The sequence below is a fragment of the Hylobates moloch genome, unplaced genomic scaffold, assembly GCF_009828535.3.
Source record: "Hylobates moloch isolate HMO894 unplaced genomic scaffold, HMol_V3 SCAFFOLD_23, whole genome shotgun sequence".
NCBI lineage: Eukaryota > Metazoa > Chordata > Mammalia > Primates > Hylobatidae > Hylobates > Hylobates moloch.
Window position 1 is genome coordinate 16,773,316 of NW_026652298.1, and position 19,331 is coordinate 16,792,646.

General features: G+C 44.1%; 1 protein-coding gene across 6 annotated transcripts in view; it reads left to right on the plus strand.

Annotated features, from left to right (window-relative positions):
- The window catches only part of MAST4 (microtubule associated serine/threonine kinase family member 4), a 583,079-nt gene extending 564,194 nt beyond the window's left edge, over positions 1-18,885 (plus strand). For 5 of the 6 annotated variants that reach the window (XM_032145417.2, XM_058433847.1, XM_058433848.1 and 2 more), the window contains 5 exons: positions 1,962-2,191; positions 2,784-2,906; positions 9,782-9,918; positions 11,931-12,112; positions 12,472-18,885. In XM_032145417.2, the coding sequence (XP_032001308.1) occupies positions 1,962-2,191; positions 2,784-2,906; positions 9,782-9,918; positions 11,931-12,112; positions 12,472-16,376 (4,577 nt within the window). In that variant the 3' untranslated portion in view covers positions 16,377-18,885. The remainder of the gene's footprint in view (positions 1-1,961; positions 2,192-2,783; positions 2,907-9,781; positions 9,919-11,930; positions 12,113-12,471) is intronic. The other variant, XM_058433846.1, reaches the window with a different exon arrangement.
- Positions 18,886-19,331: the final 446 nt, after the last annotated feature.

Below are 19,331 nucleotides of genomic sequence, written 5' to 3' on the forward strand. Positions count from 1 at the left end.
ATAAGGGAGACCATCAGAAGGTAAAGAAGTAGGGGCCTGGCCTTTTAGCAGTTTGGGATCTGTATGTGTCCACAGTGTCCTCTTCCCACCTGCATGTCTTGAAGTTCCCTGCCTGCCAGCATGCATCTCTTCACCTGTCCTTTGATTAGACAGAAGGGAGCCAGCAGAAGACAGCCAAGATGCTACATGAAGTCAGAGAGGGAAGGAGCATGGGTCATGATACAGTTGGCTTTGCTCTTCTTTGAACAAGCATAAGAATTGAAATAGTGGGTAGTATGGATACTTTCAGCTTACAGTAGCCGCAGTGGAACTCACCACACCCTGGTGAGCCTTCAATAGCACTGGGAACTTTGTAGCCTGGCTCCAACTGAGCTCATGTTTAAACCGCAGCATGTTTTGTAGATTATTCTGCCTTTTCTCAAGTGCACACACACACACACACACAGACAGTTTCACATGAACAGTTAAGATCTGTTTAGATTCACGCAGATGAAACAGGGATATGAACTAAAAAGAAAAGCATTCATTTATGCTGCTATAACAAAATGCTTTAGACTGGATAAGGTATAAATAACAGAATTTGTTGATCACAGTTCTGGAGCCTGGGAAGTCCAAGATCAAGGTGGCAGCAGTTTCAGTATCTGACAAGGGCTTGTTCCTCATGGACAGCACCTTCTCTATGTCCTCATATGGCAGAAGGGAAGAACGAGCTCTCTCCAGCCTCTTGTGTAAGGGCACTAATTCATTTATGAGGGGCAGAGCCCTCATGACCTAATCACCTCCCAGAGGCCCCACCTCTTAAAACCATTACCTTGGGGGTTAGGTTTCAACATAGGAATTTTAGGGGGACACAAACATTCAGAGCATAGCGGTTTGTTTCTAAAACAAAGAAAGCAGTAGATTTGGTGTTTTGGAATATGCAATGAGATTCTCTTCAGGTTTCTCTATCTTACCGGTATTATCCTCTCAGAAACCTTATTAGAATTGCGAGTAATATATGAAGAGAATCAGTTGTCACCACAGTAATGTTATTCGTTTATAGAGAAGTCACCACTTCATTGTTTTCCTGATTAAAATTTCTTTCCTTTCCTTTTTTTTTTTTTTTTTTTTTTGAGATAGGGTCTTGCTCTGTTGCCTAGGCTGGAGTGCCATGGCACAGTCCCGGCTCACTGCAGCCTCCACCTCCCACAGGCTCAGGTGATCCTCTCACCTCAGTCTCCCAGGCAGCTGGGACTACAGGCACATGCCACCTTTCCTGGCTATTTTTTTTCTATTATTTGTAGAGACAGGGTTTAGCCATATTACCTGGCTGGTCTTGAAATCCTGGGCTCGAGTGACCAGCCCACCTTGGCCTCTCAAAAGTGCTGGGATTACAGGTGTGAGCCACTACACCTGGCCAGTTAAAATTCTTTAATCAGTATTCATTCAATAGCATTGTAGAAATCAGCTGGTGAATTGATAAATTGCTTTCCTGGCCATGTGTGTTGAAAAGGACCACGTTAAAATTGTTTAGTGAAGAATTTGGAATCCAGTATCTGTTAATATAATACATACAGTCTTCTCCACATGAAGACATACTTGAAATATATGCCTCTATGATTTATTTCTTTACTTAAAATAAAACATTAAGTAAAAATGTCACAGCCAGAGGCTAATCTTTGTAGTGTCTTTTAATAAGCATAGAAACTAAAAAATTATGAGAGTATTGAAATTTCTTTCTCTTTCCTAACTGAAAAATTAGTTAAAATAGCAACACTCTTGAAGTTTGACGGTTTTGGAATTCTTGCTAGTTACTGATAGAAACATTTTTATATTATTTCATCTTCATTTTGCTATTGGAAACAAATGGATTTGTGTTGTGACTATGCCCTCAGTCCTGGCAGGGCTCATGGGGTGAGGGTTGCCTGCATGGATGCTTGTGTGAGCCACATGGGCTTTGATGACTGGCTTCTTTGTTACAGATATGTTTGCTGTTTCCCCTCTGGGAAGTCCAATGTCTCCCCATTCCCTGTCCTCGGACCCTTCTTCTTCACGAGATTCCTCTCCCAGTCGAGATTCCTCAGCAGCTTCTGCCAGTCCACATCAGCCGATTGTGATCCACAGTTCGGGGAAGAACTACGGCTTTACCATCCGAGCCATCCGGGTATACGTGGGAGACAGTGACATCTATACAGTGCATCATATCGTCTGGGTAAGACCTGCATGTCTCGCACTTGGGATTTTTCATTTCCAGCCAAGCTGGAGAGTGGATAGGTTGGCTGATAAATAGCAAATATATTTACTTTTAAGCTTGCATTTGTGACCTGTTTCATTTTCCTTTTAGAGCTCCATCCCTGTATGTATATGGTGGAATTGAATTTAGGAAAAACGAATATCTCATAATTCTGCCCTGTTTTCATATTTGATTGTTCTTTCTTACATACCAAGCTGGTAGACATAGTCGAAGACAATCCTATTTCCATCCTTCTTTTATTTTATCATTTTTTCCTAGCCTTCTTTTTAAAAATGACCTTCTCAAATCACCTGAAATGTTTTGGTCATTCATTTCTTTTTTCTTTGTGGCTCTGGTACTTTCAGTCTGAATCACCTGAAAATTTCTAAGTACCATAGAAAGTTTCCTATTTTAGAATAATGATAGAATAGGAATAGTAAACATACCTGTTAGATTTTCTATTAGAAGCTTAGGACATTTGCTAATTAACTCATTATTCTTCCAGAAGACACAGTAGGTGTTAGAGTTGTCATTTGTTTGCCTACAAATATCCTCTCCTCTTGGACTTTAGAATGTAGAAGAAGGAAGTCCGGCATGCCAGGCAGGACTGAAGGCTGGAGATCTTATCACACACATCAATGGAGAACCAGTGCATGGACTCGTCCACACAGAAGTTATAGAGCTTCTACTGAAGGTATTGTGTTTTATGTCAGGGCCATGCTGATGAGACAGGCAGCCCAAAGGGGCTAGTACCAGGAGATTGATTTCCGTGTGTCACACCCATGTCTGATTACTGAGAAAGTATTCAGTAGTCTCAAGTTTAAAGACAAAGATATTACGAATTCTCTGGTTTTATGTCATGAAATAATGTCCTTATATCTGTATACTCATTCCCTAATTTAATTTGCTTCTCATTCTAAATTGTAAGTAGTAAGGATTCTCTTTGTTTATATACCTTACACAGTGACATCTATTTGGGAGTCACCTATCCTAAAGGTGACTTTCTTCAGGAACTTCTAACAGGTTTCATTCTAGTATACTAGAAGACAAAATTGTATTAAACTGTGAGGTTCGATCTGAAGGTTTAGTCTGAGAATTAGAGTTCCTTTGAAAGACGAAATTGTAAATATATACACATGTATTATAAATTATAAAAAATAAGTGGTACTGAAAGAAGAAGTTCTAGCAATTATTAGGCCTCCCTCCCCACCATACAAATTAACTTAAATAGGGATCAATTTCTATTTAAAATGTAAGCTGAATAGAGCATATGGAGTAAGAAGGTCACAGGAAGCATGACTGTAAATGGAGAGAGAGAAAGGACACACACTGATCCTCAGATAGTTCTCAGATAGTTCTGTTCAGTTATTTCATTTGTCTTCTTCATTCTTTATAGCAGCGTTGTATTTTATGCAGAACAGCTCCTGCGACAGCATATCTCTAGATAGTATCATATGTCTGTTCACATCAGAATAAGAAATAATATACTGAAATATATATATTGAGAAGTATACATTTGCTTATTTTGCTGAGACGTAATTGATCACTTTTGTGATTTATTTTGTAAAGTATTTTAATAGAATTCTGTATTTTAAAACTTCTCTTCCTGCTTCTATGAAATTTGAATGTGTATTTCCCCTAGAGGACTCTGGCAAGTTCTCTTAGCAGACTCAGATGATCCCATTTCTATGGTCTTGCCCTCATCCGGCTATGGGGCACCTTGCACAACCCAAAGCCTTCATTTCTGGGATGCAGTCGATGAGTGTCACTGAAACCGCTTAAACATAGTGGAGCGGAGAGCCATTGGCACCCTTTGAAGCCATGGTGTACTCTGTCACAAATCCAAAGAACATCCTGCCTGTGTTCATAAAGGAAGCACTCAAGAAGAGTAAGCAATGTCATGAAACCAAGAGGATACAAGGGATTTAATTATCTTCCCAGTGAACTGTGTAATCTTGCAGCTTCCTTCCAAATTTAACCAGTGACTCTTGAAATCAGAGTATTAAGTGACTAGTGTCAGTGCTGGGCTCCTGTGTGCCTTCATTGGTTTAACAGCAGGGAAGTTGGCTGTATTATGGTACTCTCGAATGCTGTTTACACAGTGTTTTATACTTGCAAAGGACTTTACAGAATGTCATGGCAGTCTTAGAGAAAGGTGGAGAAGTCCTGACAGAGGGGTGTAGGTGTATGTTTAGAACTGCATGACTACCTGTATAGTGTTTGTCTTTTGGATTATGAATATAGTAAGCATTTTCCATGTTTCGTAGATTCGCATTTGGTCTTGTTTACCTTCACAACTTCAAAGTGAACCCGCTACGGGAGCACTATCTTCCATGCATAGGCAAACTTGTCCAGAGTCACTCAGCATCCTCGATCCATGGAATTATAAAATGTGATGGTTATCCAGTTCAGCTCCCCACTGGCTATGTGAGTCCCTGACACTGTGCTCCTTCAGCTTCACCTCAAAGCTTTCCTGCCACGAGGAAAGCTTTTAGACAGCATCAGTCTTTCTAAAAACAACTTTTTAAGTAGACCGAGGTCATTCTTCACCCACTAGTATTACAGGTGGAGACGATACTTGGCCCAGTCCCATTACCTGTTCCAATTAGCCAGGCTTAACTTCTGTGATCTAAGAAACTTTCTTTTCAACCAAATTGCTTTTTAAGTATAGCATTAGTTTAAATCCCCAATGCATAGGAGAAGCCGTAAAACTTTACCAGCCTCTGCTTCAGAAATTTCCTTTCCATGGACACTGGGGAACTTCAGTGTACTAAAATGGGGGCCATCAAATAGCTTGATTACCATCCTCCGATATCTGTCAAGCCGCTGATATGCACAGAGCCTTGTGCAAGATACTGCAAGGGCCAAACAAAAATGACACATAAGGGCCAGGCACAGTGGCTTATGCCTGTAATCCCAGCACTTTGGGAGGCCGAGGTGGGTGGATCACGAGGTCAGGAGTTCAAGACCAGCCTGGCCAAGATGGTGAAACCCCATCTCTACTAAAAGTACAAAAATTAGCTGGGCATGGTGGTGGGTGCCTGTAATCCCAGCTACTCAGGAGGCTGAGACAGAGAATTTCTTGAACCTGGGAGGCGGAGGTTGCAGTGAGCCAAGATAGCGCCACTGCACTCCAGCCTGGGCGACAGAGTGAGATTCCGTCTCAAGAAAAAAAAAAAAAAAAAAAAAAAGACACATAAGGATAATAGTTAATGGGGCAAGAGCGCTTGATGCCTGCCACACTCTTGTCAGTGGTTTTACGGGAATAAACGCATGTAATCCAAACAGTTACCTTCTGAGGTAGGTGCTATAAATATAAATGTTCCCATTTCACAAATGAAAAAAACAAAAGCAGAAGAAGATAACAAAGCAATCTAAGCTTATCTGCTGGAAAGGAGTATAAGATGATTTGCACCCAGGCGGTGTAGCTCCGGAGCCCGCACTTTCCACTACCACAGCACACTGCTCTACATGTGTGCTGTACATACTCTCCAGTTGCCAGTAACTTAGAGTCTAATGTTCACAGGGGGAAACAGTGGCCATACCAGGCTAAAATCAAAGTGTTCAACTTAAGTAACAGACTATAAACACGGCAGTAGTTCCGAAAGAGGGAGACGGCTTTTCTCCAGGGTGGGCAGGAATGGTGTCAGAGAATAGAGGGTTATCTGTGCAAGGCTTTGATGGATGAGTGGCAATTCCGTATATAGTCAGGGGTACAGGATAGTCTAGGCCAAATGATGAGGTGTGTAAACAAGAGGACAGGAGATCTCAACGTTTATGAGGTATACGAGTGAACCAGCAGGCTGAAGCCTGGGTTAATGTGAGGGTACAGTGTGCAAAATGGCTGAGATTGGGTAGTGAAGGGGTTGAGGCCACAAGGATGCAGTGGGCCCGTCCCCCATCTGTGCTTTCCAGAGAAGGAAATGCAAAAGCAGTTGTTCAGTGCGTTACCCAGGGCCAAACTGATAAGTTAACTTAGAGCCAGACCCAGAGAAGAAATTGGACAGCCTGACTTCTGCTATTGTATTCAATTCCGGCAACTTGAAATAATTTTCTTCACACTGTGCACCAGTCATGAAAATAGTTTAAAGTAAAAGTGAATTAATTTAACATTTAACAGTCTGCCAGCTGCATTTTTGTTATTTTTTAAACAAGTGCTACAGAAATTCTTCTATACAAGGTCAGTCATTAATCAAGAGAAGTTAATTGTGGGTAAACCGACCTAGAAAGCCACCTTGAGCAGTTCAGGTAGCACTCGCTGTAGCTGGATGGATCCACCAGGTGGCAGGCTTCACAAATCTCGCCTATCATTTTTCCAATCATTTACCATTTTTGTAACCATTAATGCTTCCAACCTAATTATTGTACTCTGCATCCTTTGTGTCTGTATTTCCCCTTAGAGAAGTTGTCTTTGGCATATGCCTGTAAGTTAAATGAATTTTCCTCTGGAACAGTCATGTGTGGAGACAAGAAACAGAACTGGGTTTGGTCTTCATAGGGGTAGGAGCATTTGTACTGAGTCTAGTGATGTGCTGTCATTTAGCAAGCCCTGGTCTTCACTATTTCCTGATGATAAGTATGTTGAGGACTTATATGTGTCTCATACAATTTTATATGTTTATGGCTCCTTCATTATATCTTGACAGTCTTATACTTTAACCATGCCACATGTCAATCAAGTGCCTGTTTCCCTCACCGCCACTCATTAAGTACCAGCTATGCACTGTGCCAGGCTCAGGAGAGGTGGAGAGGACTGGGGGGCATTCCCTGCCCACAGGGAGCGGGTTTGGTATGAGGAGTGTTGGGGGTGAACAGCAAGAGAACCAGCGTGGGCTCTTCCACTGGACCCTCAGTGACCTTGGGAAACAAGAACCTCGTTGTCTCAGAATCCGTTTTCTTCACCTGTAAAGAAAGGATAACAAACTCTTCCAGGCCATGAGGGTGAAACAAACAGCCCTTACGACTTGTTTGTGAAAATAAATTTAGAGAATATATATGAAAATGGTTTAAAAATAAATATATGCTTTTAAAAAGTCAATCCTGAATTGTATTAGAAAAGAGCGGAACTGGATTCCAGCTCTAGTGGCACAGATGATAGAATAGCCCCAGTGATCATTATGGTTCTGCACGTCCACTCTCCGCGTATGGAAGAGGACTGAAGGAACATCAGTGACACAGGAACTCACCATGCTTATTGGCCCTTTCCTTCACCACAGGAAATACTAAAATTTCAGCATGGCCTCAATTTGTGAAGAGAAGACCCCACTCCAAAAAACCTTCAATGGTAGACCTCACATACTTACAAAATGATTTTTCTCATTAAAGAACAAATAGAATGCAATCTCTACTATCAGATAAAGGTTTATTTTTAATGTTTTGGGGCTTGCATAAGGAATGTTTATTATTTTGCAATAGAAAACAAAATAAACTTTTTTTCTCTTGTTGAAGTTAAAGCCCCCTTTCCCTAAAATATTTCCTGCAAATATGACATTAGGTATGAAAGTATATTGTCTTAAACATTCACAGAATTCTAAGTCAGCCATGTTTACGTGCTCCTGTAATCCCAGCTACTCAGAGGGTGAGGCAGGAGGATTGCTTGAGCCCAGGAGTTCGAGGCTGTGGTGAGCTGTGATCACACCACTGCACTCCAACCTGGGCAACAGAGCAAAACCCCATCTCAAAAAAAGTTTTTTTTAATTAAAAAAAATTAAAGAACTCTAAAACTAATAATAAAAAACTAAGACCTTCCAATATTAAACTGGATGTAAGACTGAATAAATCATTTCTTAAAGAAATACAAATAACCAGACAAAATAAGGGACAACATCAAACCATATAAGAATTTAAACATAGAAAATAATCGGCTGGGCACGGTAGCTCATGCCCGTAATCCCAGCACTTTGGGAGGCCAAGGCAAGCAGATCGCCTGAGGTCAGGACTTCAAGACCAGCCTGACTAACGTGGAGGAACCCCGTCTTTACTAAAAATACAAAATTAGCCAGGCCTGGTTGCACATGCCTGTAATTCCAGCTACCTGGGAGGCTGAGGCAGGAGAATCACTTGAACCTGGGAGGCAGAGGTTGCAGTGAGCCGAGATCATGCCGTTGCACTCCAGCCTGGGCAACAAGAGTGAAACTGTGTCTCAAAAAACAACAACAAAAAAGAGAACAATAGCAGTAAGGAAATATTACATAATTTTGATTAACCCATCTGATAGGATATATTGCTCAGCCAGTAAAAATCCGTTTTTAAAGATTATTTAATGATAAAGGGAAAATTTTTCCAAATTATATAATGTGCAATGAAAAAGCAACATAAAGCTGTAAATAAACTGAGATTTAAATTAGTTATAAAGCATGTGTGCATATGTGTCTATTTAAACATGGGTGAGAAAAGACCAGCAGGAAATATACTGAAATATGACTAGTGGTTGGGTGGTAAGCTTCTCAATGTTTTTTTTATACTTTCCTATTGTCTTCTTACTGTTGCGTGGATTACTTCCCAAATCAAGGGGGAAGTTAGATGCTACCTTTAAGACAGTCATTCCCTGTCTTTTCAGTCCTCTGCTGCCACCATGTCTAACTCCCCCTGACTCCACTCCACTTGGTACCATGTTGAGCTGAGCTCTAGGTATCTTCCAGGCATGGGCCTTTGAAAAGATCCTTTTCCTTGTACCTCTTGTACTTTCATGGTAATTGGGGCCATCTGTGACCTTGAAAGGACAGGTTTCTCCCCTGGTTATTATGAAATTCAGGAAGGGTAATTGATGCCAGGGACTACCCACCTGCCCTGGGCCCCCCTCGGCCTGACTGCTCACTCCACGCTCAGTTCCATCCCTAGAGGCTGCCCAGCAAGCCCCTTCCCAGGATTGAGAGAAAGGGCACCGAAACTCACCAGAAATTACCTTACCCTGTATGACCTGGTTAAAAAGAGGTTTCCTACTGGCTGGCATAAATGTTCCAGCTCTGCAAACTGACAGGTTTTATGGTGATAGAAAAGGAGCCTTTTAAAATAATTAAAAATAAAAGTCTCATTCAGTTTTGTTACTCTACAATTTTTAGGCCATAGGAAAAACACAAAAAGGAGAAAAAAGAAAAATCAACCAAGAGCAGCCAGCCACTGGGCACATTAGTATTTAATACCTGTGGAAGAAGTAGTTATCTTATTTATAGTGTTCTTTCCTTGTGTTGCACTGGATGCAAAAGGCTTTACAGACTTGCTCTCATGTGATCCTCAAATTAGCCCCAGGAGATAGGTAGGATTATATTGTTAATTGGTACAGGAAGTTGAGGTTGTAGGGAGGGTAGCAGCCCGGTAAGGGCACAGAGCTTAGATTTGAACTCAGATCTGTGGACTCCAGAGCTCACCCTCTTAAAGAAACTTCATATTTTGCCTTCCATCCAGTTTGTATTCTGGCAGGACTTCTTTGATTGAAGGGTTATTTAGAAACAGAAGGCCTTTTATATGTATGTTCCTTTCTATTTGTATTTGTCTATGAATCCCTCATCTCTGTTCTGATCTTGCTTCATCACAGCATTTCCCTTTAATACCACCTCATCTTTTCTATAGAGTGGGAATAAGGTATCAATCACTACTACCCCATTTGAAAACACATCAATTAAAACTGGACCAGCCAGGAGAAACAGCTATAAGAGCCGGATGGTGAGGCGGAGCAAGAAATCCAAGAAGAAAGAAAGTCTCGAAAGGTTAGTAAAACCAGTATTCTTTGTAAGTTTGGTGTATACCTATGTTGGGGAAAAGTTACCCCTTAATTAAATGCTTACATATGAAGAAGATCTATTTTTCTGTGAGAAATTTTATGTTATGGTTCATATATATATATATATATATATATATATATATATATATACACACACACTAAAGTCCATATTCATAATAGCATTAATTTCCATAGTAAAAGGATTTACATATTTACATTGTAGAAGGATTCAGATTGTTTTTTATCATGTGTGAATGTCAGGAAAAGCCCTTTACTGTGTTTTAAGCCTCTTCACTTGATTTCAGTTGAGTTGGATTGAGGAACTGGATCTTCAGGCGGTTTTTAACATTAAATCTACATTTAAAATGTCCTTTACATTATCAAAAAAACAAACAGTTGCTATTTTTAAAATGCCAGATATTCTAAAATTACCGTATCTTTAAAGGTTCCGAGTAAGCCTAGAAATAAAAGGGCTTTGTTCTACTCACTGAAAAACAAACTAGCTTATATACTTCTGTAGCCTGGGAAGCACTGATCAGTATCTTTTTGTGCTGCTTGCAGACACTAGCAAGATGTATGTGTTTCTGGCAGGGCTGTTTCTTGCCAGGCAGCTCTCTGGGTCTGCCTCCTTTGCAATGCCACAGCATTTCTTTACCCAATTGGACCTGATGAGTCACATCATATTAAAAGGATTTTTGATGATAGAAATGTAGAAAAACAAGCAAACGAAAAACCATGTATTAACTCTGGGGGGAAAAATAAAGTTATACAAGAAAGGAACAGAATTATGTTTCATATGGCCCAGCTGTGAACAATATTTGTAATATAAAATAAAATACCGGCCTTTTTTCTAACCAAACATTTTGCTTTTGCTATATTGGGAAGAATAGAAAAGGGGAAATATATTTGGTTGCAAGGTAGAAGGGGGTTGTATAAGTGCTTAATTATCATCTTTCATAGTAGAAAATCAACAGGTAATTTCTAAAACTGAAAAACTAAAAAATAGCAGTGTACAAACATTTAGCAATATGTAGACGAATGGGAGAGGAAACAGGTAAAAGAACACAAAGCGACTTCTTTGGGGAGTAGAGAAAAATTTGAGTAGAGGAGTTGCTGTTTTTCATTGTACGTTTATAGAACTATTTGACTTTTTCACCCAAGTACATTTATTACTCTGATTAAAATTATACACACACAAGTTCTTCTCTTCTTTATTATTATGCTTTACATTTTGGCTGTGCTTTAAATCATTTAGAACAAATTGTTTCAAGGGCTAGCAACCAGAAACTTTCTGTTTTAAGCTTATGTGGAGTGGGTTAGATCTTACCATATATAGGCTTATATGGTAAAAGAACTTTGCACAGCCCGATGCCCTGCTAAGGTGTCAGAAGCTGTGCTTTTGCCTTAAGATGTGCTCGTTGAGTACGAAATCCACATTTGCTTCTGCTGCAGTACAGTGTCTGCTGCCCTGCTGATACGATACGCTTCAGCTTCACCTTTCTCGGTTTTTCTGTCGTTGTATAGCCTGCATTGTTGTTAGGAATATTCAAGAGCCCACAATGGAATAAGCACAGCAAATAGCCCTTCATTGGCCTCTGCCCAGCCTATCACCATTAAAGAATTTGATTTCCATTACAATGGTTTTGCTTCCAGAGGTTTACTTTGTATTATCTCTGTACTCAGAAGCTTTCAAGCAAAGAACATCCTCCTCATATACCTAACAAGTAAATGAATGTATTTTTAATACATTTTATATTTTTCCTATTTTCCCAACTCTTGGGAGTTGAGAGAGTCTCCATTGTCTACTATCAAATACTCTTCCCTTTACATGTCATAAGAAAGTTTCTAATAGGAAAGTGGTGTTCTTCTCTTTAATAGGATCTGCTATTGTATCCCTGTCCCTCACACGGAGTTATTGAACTGAGCACACTGGTATTTTGGGGAGGTAGCAGTAGTTCTGAAAGAAAACTGAACAATTTTTTCCTGTTTTTGCTGTAGGAGGAGATCTCTTTTCAAAAAGCTAGCCAAGCAGCCTTCTCCTTTACTCCACACCAGCCGAAGTTTCTCCTGCTTGAACAGATCCCTGTCGTCGGGTGAGAGCCTCCCAGGTTCCCCCACTCATAGCTTGTCTCCCCGGTCTCCAACACCAAGCTACCGCTCCACCCCTGACTTCCCATCTGGTGAGTGAGTCTGCTGGTCTAAACAGCAGAGGGGAGGGGAGGTAAAGTCATGTAAGGTCCCCAAAAAAAAACATGAAGCTTGTTCCAGCTGAAAGAAAGCAGGTTGAAGATGTAAATTATAAAGACAGATTTATAGAGGTCATAAGATGTGGCTATTCTGACCAATCAAATAAGTCAAGAAGTATGGGGCTAAACCTTGGTCTGGAGAGGTTTATCTGAAAAGTGTTTATTCCACTAGTTAAATGCTGAGACAATTTGCTGACCTTACCTGGCCTTACCTAATACAGTCTGGGCTACAACTGTGAAAAAAAGGGGAAAATGACCATGGATGCTCACAGCCTTCTGTTTTCCATCCACAGGTACCAATTCCTCCCAGAGCAGCTCCCCTAGTTCTAGTGCCCCCAATTCCCCGGCAGGGTCCGGGCACATCCGGCCCAGCACTCTCCACGGTCTTGCACCCAAACTCGGCGGACAGCGTTACCGGTCCGGAAGGCGAAAGTCGGCCGGCAACATCCCACTGTCCCCGCTGGCCCGGACGCCCTCTCCAACTCCACAACCCACCTCCCCGCAGCGGTCACCATCCCCTCTTCTGGGGCACTCACTGGGCAATTCCAAGATCGCGCAAGCCTTTCCCAGCAAGATGCACTCCCCGCCCACCATCGTCAGACACATCGTGAGGCCCAAGAGTGCGGAGCCCCCCAGGTCCCCGCTGCTCAAGCGCGTGCAGTCCGAGGAGAAGCTGTCGCCCTCTTACGGCAGTGACAAGAAGCACCTGTGCTCCCGCAAGCACAGCCTGGAGGTGACCCAAGAGGAGGTGCAGCGGGAGCAGTCCCAGCGGGAGGCGCCGCTCCAGAGCCTGGACGAGAACGTGTGCGACGTGCCGCCGCTCAGCCGTGCCCGGCCCGTGGAGCAAGGCTGCCTGAAACGACCCGTCTCCCGGAAGCTGGGCCGCCAGGAGTCTGTGGACGACCTGGACCGCGACAAGCTGAAGGCCAAGGTGGTGGTGAAGAAGCCAGACGGCTTCCCAGAGAAACAGGAATCCCACCAGAAATCCCATGGACCCGGGTGTGATTCGGAAAACTTTGCTCTGTTTAAGCTGGAAGAGAGAGAGAAGAAAATCTATCCGAAGGCTGTGGAAAGGTCAAGTCCTTTTGAAAACAAAGCTTCTATGCAGGAGGCACCACCGCTGGGCAGCCTGCTGAAGGACGCTCTTCACAAGCAGGCCACCGTGCGCGCCAGCGAGGGTGCGACGTCGGACGGCCCGGTGCCTGCGGAGCACGGCCAGGGTGGCGGGGACTTCAGACGGGCCCCCACTCCTGGCACCCTCCAGGATAGTCTCTGTCACTCCCTGGACAGGGGCATCTCTGGGAAGGGGGAAGGCACGGAGAAGGCCTCCCAGGCCAAGGAGCTTCTCCGATGTGAGAAGTTAGACAGCAAGCTGGCCAACATCGATTACCTCCGAAAGAAAATGTCACTTGAGGACAAAGATGACAACCTCTGCCCTGTGCTGAAGCCCAAGATGACAGCTAGCGCCCACGAATGCCTGCCAGGGAACCCAGTCCGACCCATGGGTGGGCAGCAGGAGCCCCCGCCAGCTTCTGAAAGCCGAGCTTTTGTCAGCAGCACCCATGCAGCTCAGATGAGTGCCGTCTCTTTTGTTCCCCTCAAGGCCTTAACAGGCCGGGTGGACAGTGGAACGGAGAAGCCTGGCTTGGTTGCTCCTGAGTCCCCTGTTAGGAAGAGCCCCTCCGAGTATAAGCTGGAAGGTAGGTCTGTCTCATGCCTGAAGCCGATTGAGGGCACTCTGGACATTGCTCTCCTGTCTGGACCTCAGGCCTCCAAGACAGAACTGCCTTCCCCGGAGTCTGCACAGAGCCCCAGCCCAAGTGGTGACGTGAGGCCCTCTGTGCCACCAGCTCTCCCAAGCAGCAGTGGGAAAAAGAGTGATACCACCAGTGCAAGAGAGCTTTCTCCTTCCAGCTTAAAGATGAATAAATCCTACCTGCTTGAGCCTCGGTTCCTGCCCCCCAGCCGGGGTCTCCAGAATTCATCAGCAGTTTCCCTGCCTGACCCAGAGTTAAAGAGGGACAGGAAAGGTCCCCATCCTACTGCCAGGAGCCCCGCAACAGTCATGGAAAGCAATCCCCAACAGAGAGAGGGCAGCTCCCCTAAATACCAAGACCACACCACCAACCCCAAGATTCTGACCTGCCTGGGGCAGAATCTCCACAGTGCTGACCTGGCCAGGCCACGCTGCCCACTCCCACGTGAAGCTTCCACCTCAAGGGAGAAGCCAGGCCTGAGGGAATCATCTGAAAGAGGCCCTCCCACAGCCAGAAGCGAGCACTCTGCTGCGAGGGCTGACACATGCAGAGAGCCCTCCATGGAACTGTGCTTTCCAGAAACTGCGAAAACCAGTGACAACTCCAAAAATCTCCTCTCTGTGGGAAGGACCCACCCAGATTTCTATACACAGGCCCAGGCCGTGGAGAAAGCATGGGCACCGAGCGGGAAAACGAACCACAAAGATGGCCCAGATGAGGCGAGGCCCCTGCCCAGAGACAACTCCTTTCTGCACTCAGCTGGAATTCCCTGTGAGAAGGAGCTGGGCACGGTGAAGCATGGCGTGGAACCCAAGCCCGAAGCCCTTCCTGCCAGGCGGTCTCTGCAGCCACCTGGAATTGAGAGTGAGAAGAGTGAAAAGCTCTCCAGTTTCCCATGTTTGCAGAAAGATGCTGCCAAGGAACCTGAAAGGAAGGAGCAGCCTCTACAAAGGCATCCCAGCAGCATCCCTCTGCCCCCTCTGACTGCCAAAGACCTGCCCAGCCCAGCTGCCAGGCAGCATTGCAGTTCCCCAAGCCACACTTCTGGCAGAGAGCCAGGGGCCAAGCCCAGCACTGCAGAGCCCAGCCCGAGCCCCCAGGACCCTCCCAAGCCTGTTGCTGTGCACAGTGAAAGTAGCAGCCACAAGCCCCGGCCTGGCCCTGACCTGGGCCCTCCAAAGTCTAAGCACCCCGACCGGTCCCTCTCCTCTCAGAAACCAAGTGTCGGGGCCACAAAGGGCAAAGAGCCTGCCACTCAGTCCCTCGGTGGCTCTAGCAGAGAGGGGAAGGGCCACAGTAAGAGTGGGCCTGATGTGTTTCCTGCTACCCCAGGCTCCCAGAACAAAGCCAGCGATGGGATTGGCCAGGGAGAAAGTGGGCCCTCTGTCCCACTGCACACTGACAGGGGTCCTCTGGATTCCAAGCCACAACCCACCAGTGGTGGGCGGCCCCTGGAGGTGCTGGAGAAGCCCGTGCATTTGCCAAGGCCAGGACACCCAGGGCCTGGTGAGCCAGCGGACCAGAAACTGTCCACTGTTGGTGAAAAGCAAACCCTGTCTCCAAAGCACCCCAAACCATCCACTGTGAAAGAATGCCCCACCCTGTGCAAACAGACAGACAACAGACAGACAGACAAAAGCCCGAGTCAGCCGGCCGCCAACACCGACAGAAGGGTGGAAGGGAAGAAATGCACTGAAGCACTTTATGCTCCAGCAGAGGGCGACAAGCTCGAGGCCGGCCTTCCCTTTTCGCACAGCGAGGCCCGGTTGAAAGGCGCGGATCGGCCAGCCGCGGGGGTGGGGAAGGGCTTCCCTGAGGCCAGAGGGAAAGGGCCTGGTCCCCAGAAGCCACCGACGGAGGCAGACAAGCCCAATGGCATGAAACGGTCCCCCTCAGCCACCGGGCAGAGTTCTTTCCGATCCGCGGCCCTCCCGGAAAAGTCTCTGAGCTGCTCCTCCGGCTTCTCTGAAACCAGGGCCGGAGTTAGAGAGGCCTCTGCAGCCAGCAGCGACACCTCTTCTGCCAAGGCCGCCGGGGGCGTGCTGGAGCCTCCAGCCCCCAGCAACAGGGACCATAGGAAGGCGCAGCCTGCTGGGGAGGGCCGAACCCACATGACAAAGAGTGACTCCCTGCCCTCCTTCCGGGTCTCCACCCTGCCTCTGGAGTCACACCACCCCGACCCAAACGCCATGGGCGGAGCCAGCCACCGGGACAGGGCTCTCTCGGCGACTGCCACCGTAGGGGAAACCAAAGGGAAGGACCCTGCCCTAGCCCAGCCTCCCCCAGCTAGGAAACAGAACGTGGGCAGAGACGTGACCAAGCCATCCCCAGCCCCAAACACTGACCGCCCCATCTCCCTTTCTAATGAGAAGGACTTTGTGGTACGGCAGAGACGGGGGAAAGAGAGTTTGCGTAGCAGTCCTCACAAAAAGGCCTTGTAACGGGGAGAGCCCCGGGGCAGGACTGTGGAGACCCGTCCTGAACGGGCGACTGTGTCTTGACTACCTTTCAAAACCAGCACTGTGTGGGAATGCCCGCCAGGCAGAGCTTGAAGCCTCATTGAGACAGGAGAGAGAAAGACAAAGAGGGGACCTTCTTCCAGATGCCTTCCCAGTTGTAACCGGTAAAACTGTTACCAGATAGTGTTTGTACCAAAAAAAAAAAAAAAAAAATTACCTTTACAGTTGAGGGTTGTTGAGGAAAACGATTTTCTCTGTAAATATATAGCATCGTGTTTGGTTTGGGATGTAGAGTCTATACCTGGCTGCTGATTGCGTCGTTTACTACAGCTTTTTTTAAATAAGATTTTTGCTTTACCATTTATCATAATGTAGTAATGAAGCAAAATGGTCAAAACTGGGTGTGTGTGAACAGAGATACACCCATATTCGTGTATATACACATCCACCTACATGTTTTGGTCTGTGGTTTAAGAGACTATTTCAAGGTTCCATTTTTATGAGCTAAAACACTCTAAGTAAAGATGGGAGAAAGCCCTAAACACAGTAGATTGTGAGTTTTTATGTGCATTTTAACCAGAGTTTCTGATAGTACTGTATCTGGCTACCTATATTTCCAGATCTAAAGCAAGAACTACTCTAAGTACTGCATTTGGAATCCTCCTCCATTAGGAATGGCCAGGACAAGTGGAGCTAGCCATTTTCATTACACGGCCATCCCAATGGACACTGGATCCCTGGTCCAACTGTCTAAAAGGCCAGTTGTTCCTTTCTGTGGATGTGAATGTCTGGCCTTCACCTGAGGTAGAGCGGGGACTATAAACACACATCAGCTTTCTTTCTGTTTGCTTTCTTTTCCTTCTTTTCAAACTCTTAAACTCAGGCCTTTATGCTGTGAGTGACTAGTCCAAGAAGCACACATTTTGTAGTAGTCCTGCACCAGCCCTGCTCTTTAATAAAAAGGAAAATTACTGGCTGCACCCAAATCTTCTAGTACTTGAGTAATAAGCATCAGGCATTGGAAGAGGTTTTAAATTTGCTTTTTTGAGGAAAAGAACTGGGGGTGGATTTTGGCATCGTAGCATATGGATTACGGAATAATCAGGACATCAGATACATTTTAATACATAGCTGGGGCCTTATGTTGTAGACGAAGCTTGCTGTTTTTAGCAAGTTCCTGGGTTTCACATTCATTTCTGATGCATCTAGTAGCTCCACACATTTCATAACCTGATCTCTTTATTTGTATGCAAAAAATACTGTCTTAATAACAGCAGCATTTTTGTAACAAAGAGACTCGCTGGAGCTATTTGGTGCTTGAATGTGACCATCCTTTTTACTTTTGCTAAGCCTTATTTAAATTTTGTATACCGTGGAATATGTAGAATTTGTCAAATCATTTTAGTGCTGAAGGTTTTTGATTTTTTTTGTTTTTGTTGTTGCAGTTTCTTTGGTGGCTTGTTTTGTATTGTAAGATGGCACTTGCTGATAAAAGTACTAAGGCACTAAGAGAAAATACAGATAAGTATTTATAAGATGCTTGGGAACCATAGCAGAATTTTTTGTTTGGTTTTGTAAGAGAAAAAAAATTACCAATAAATAACTAATCTAGCACCCAAAATCTCTTGGGGATGTCTTAGTATCTTCAGGCTATAAAATTGTTCATCTAAGCATAGCATCATCTTACGGCCTTATGGATTGTAAATCTTCTAGTGAGGCGGTAAACTCCACTCTGAAAACAAAGGCATAACTTAACCGACTGCTCGGTTGTCTTTCGTTGTAAAATGAATTGGCATTGGGAAAAAGGAAAAAACAAGCAAAAAAAGAAAAAGTCTCCTCCTTGCCCCTAATTTTTTTTCCATATGTTTTAGCCATTCCCCATAACTACATTGTGAAGCTGTAAAAATATATATATATACTTTACAAGACTTTAAGTGGATTTCAAAACTGGTCTCAACGTTTATAATACATATCTGTGTTTGGCAGTTGTCATAACCCAGTCCTACATTCAGCTATCGGGACAGGTCTATCGGGGAGGTAGTTCATGATTTACAAGCCTTTGCTTTTTAACTGTCCAATTTCCTTTAAAGCACAACTAGCTATTTGTTTACAAATGATATTTTTATGTATATTTTGTATAGTGTATCATTTTTGCCAAATACCTTTTTCATTACGAATGAGTAAAGAGTACTTAAGGTTACATTCATGTATTACATGTTTGTTGTTGTAAACCTCTCCAATCAGCTGGTAGAAATTCTCCTCGTTGTGTTCTGTTTGGTCAGTCTCTGTGTGATTGTAGGATGTGCTCCTTGGTAGTACTCCCAGCTGTAGATTTACCAGCCTAAAAGTTTGTTAGGATCTGTGCAATAAAGTGTTTGCAGTCTTATTTTCTCTAAGAAATTCCTTATGGATGTCATAATTGTTGTATATTGAACAAAATATTTATACTTATGCAGTTGCATAACATTGAAATAAAAATTTAGCATGAAAAGATAATGACTAGTAAGTTTTTTCTAATATACTCATATACATTCCACCTCCAAAAAATATTACTGATTATTACTCTGGTATTATGGAAAGGATAGGTTTTTGCAGATTACTGTTTGCTGAGTGGAACAGTTTGCCTTCTTTTTTTAAAAAAAATGTACACAAATATTCTTCAACATTAAGTCCTTTAGCTGGGCATAGTGGTGCTCACCTGTAGTTCTAGCTACTTGGGAGTCTTAAGGCAAGAAGATGGCTTCAGCTGAGGAGTTGGAGACCAACCTGGGCAACACAGACCCTATCTCTACAAAAACTTGAAAAATTAGCTGGGTGTGGTGGTGTATGCCTATTGTCCCAGATACTCAGGAGGCTGAGGTAGGAGAATTACTTGAACCCGTAAGTTCGAGGCTGCAGTGAACAAGCTATAATTGTGCCCTTGCATTCCAGCCTGGG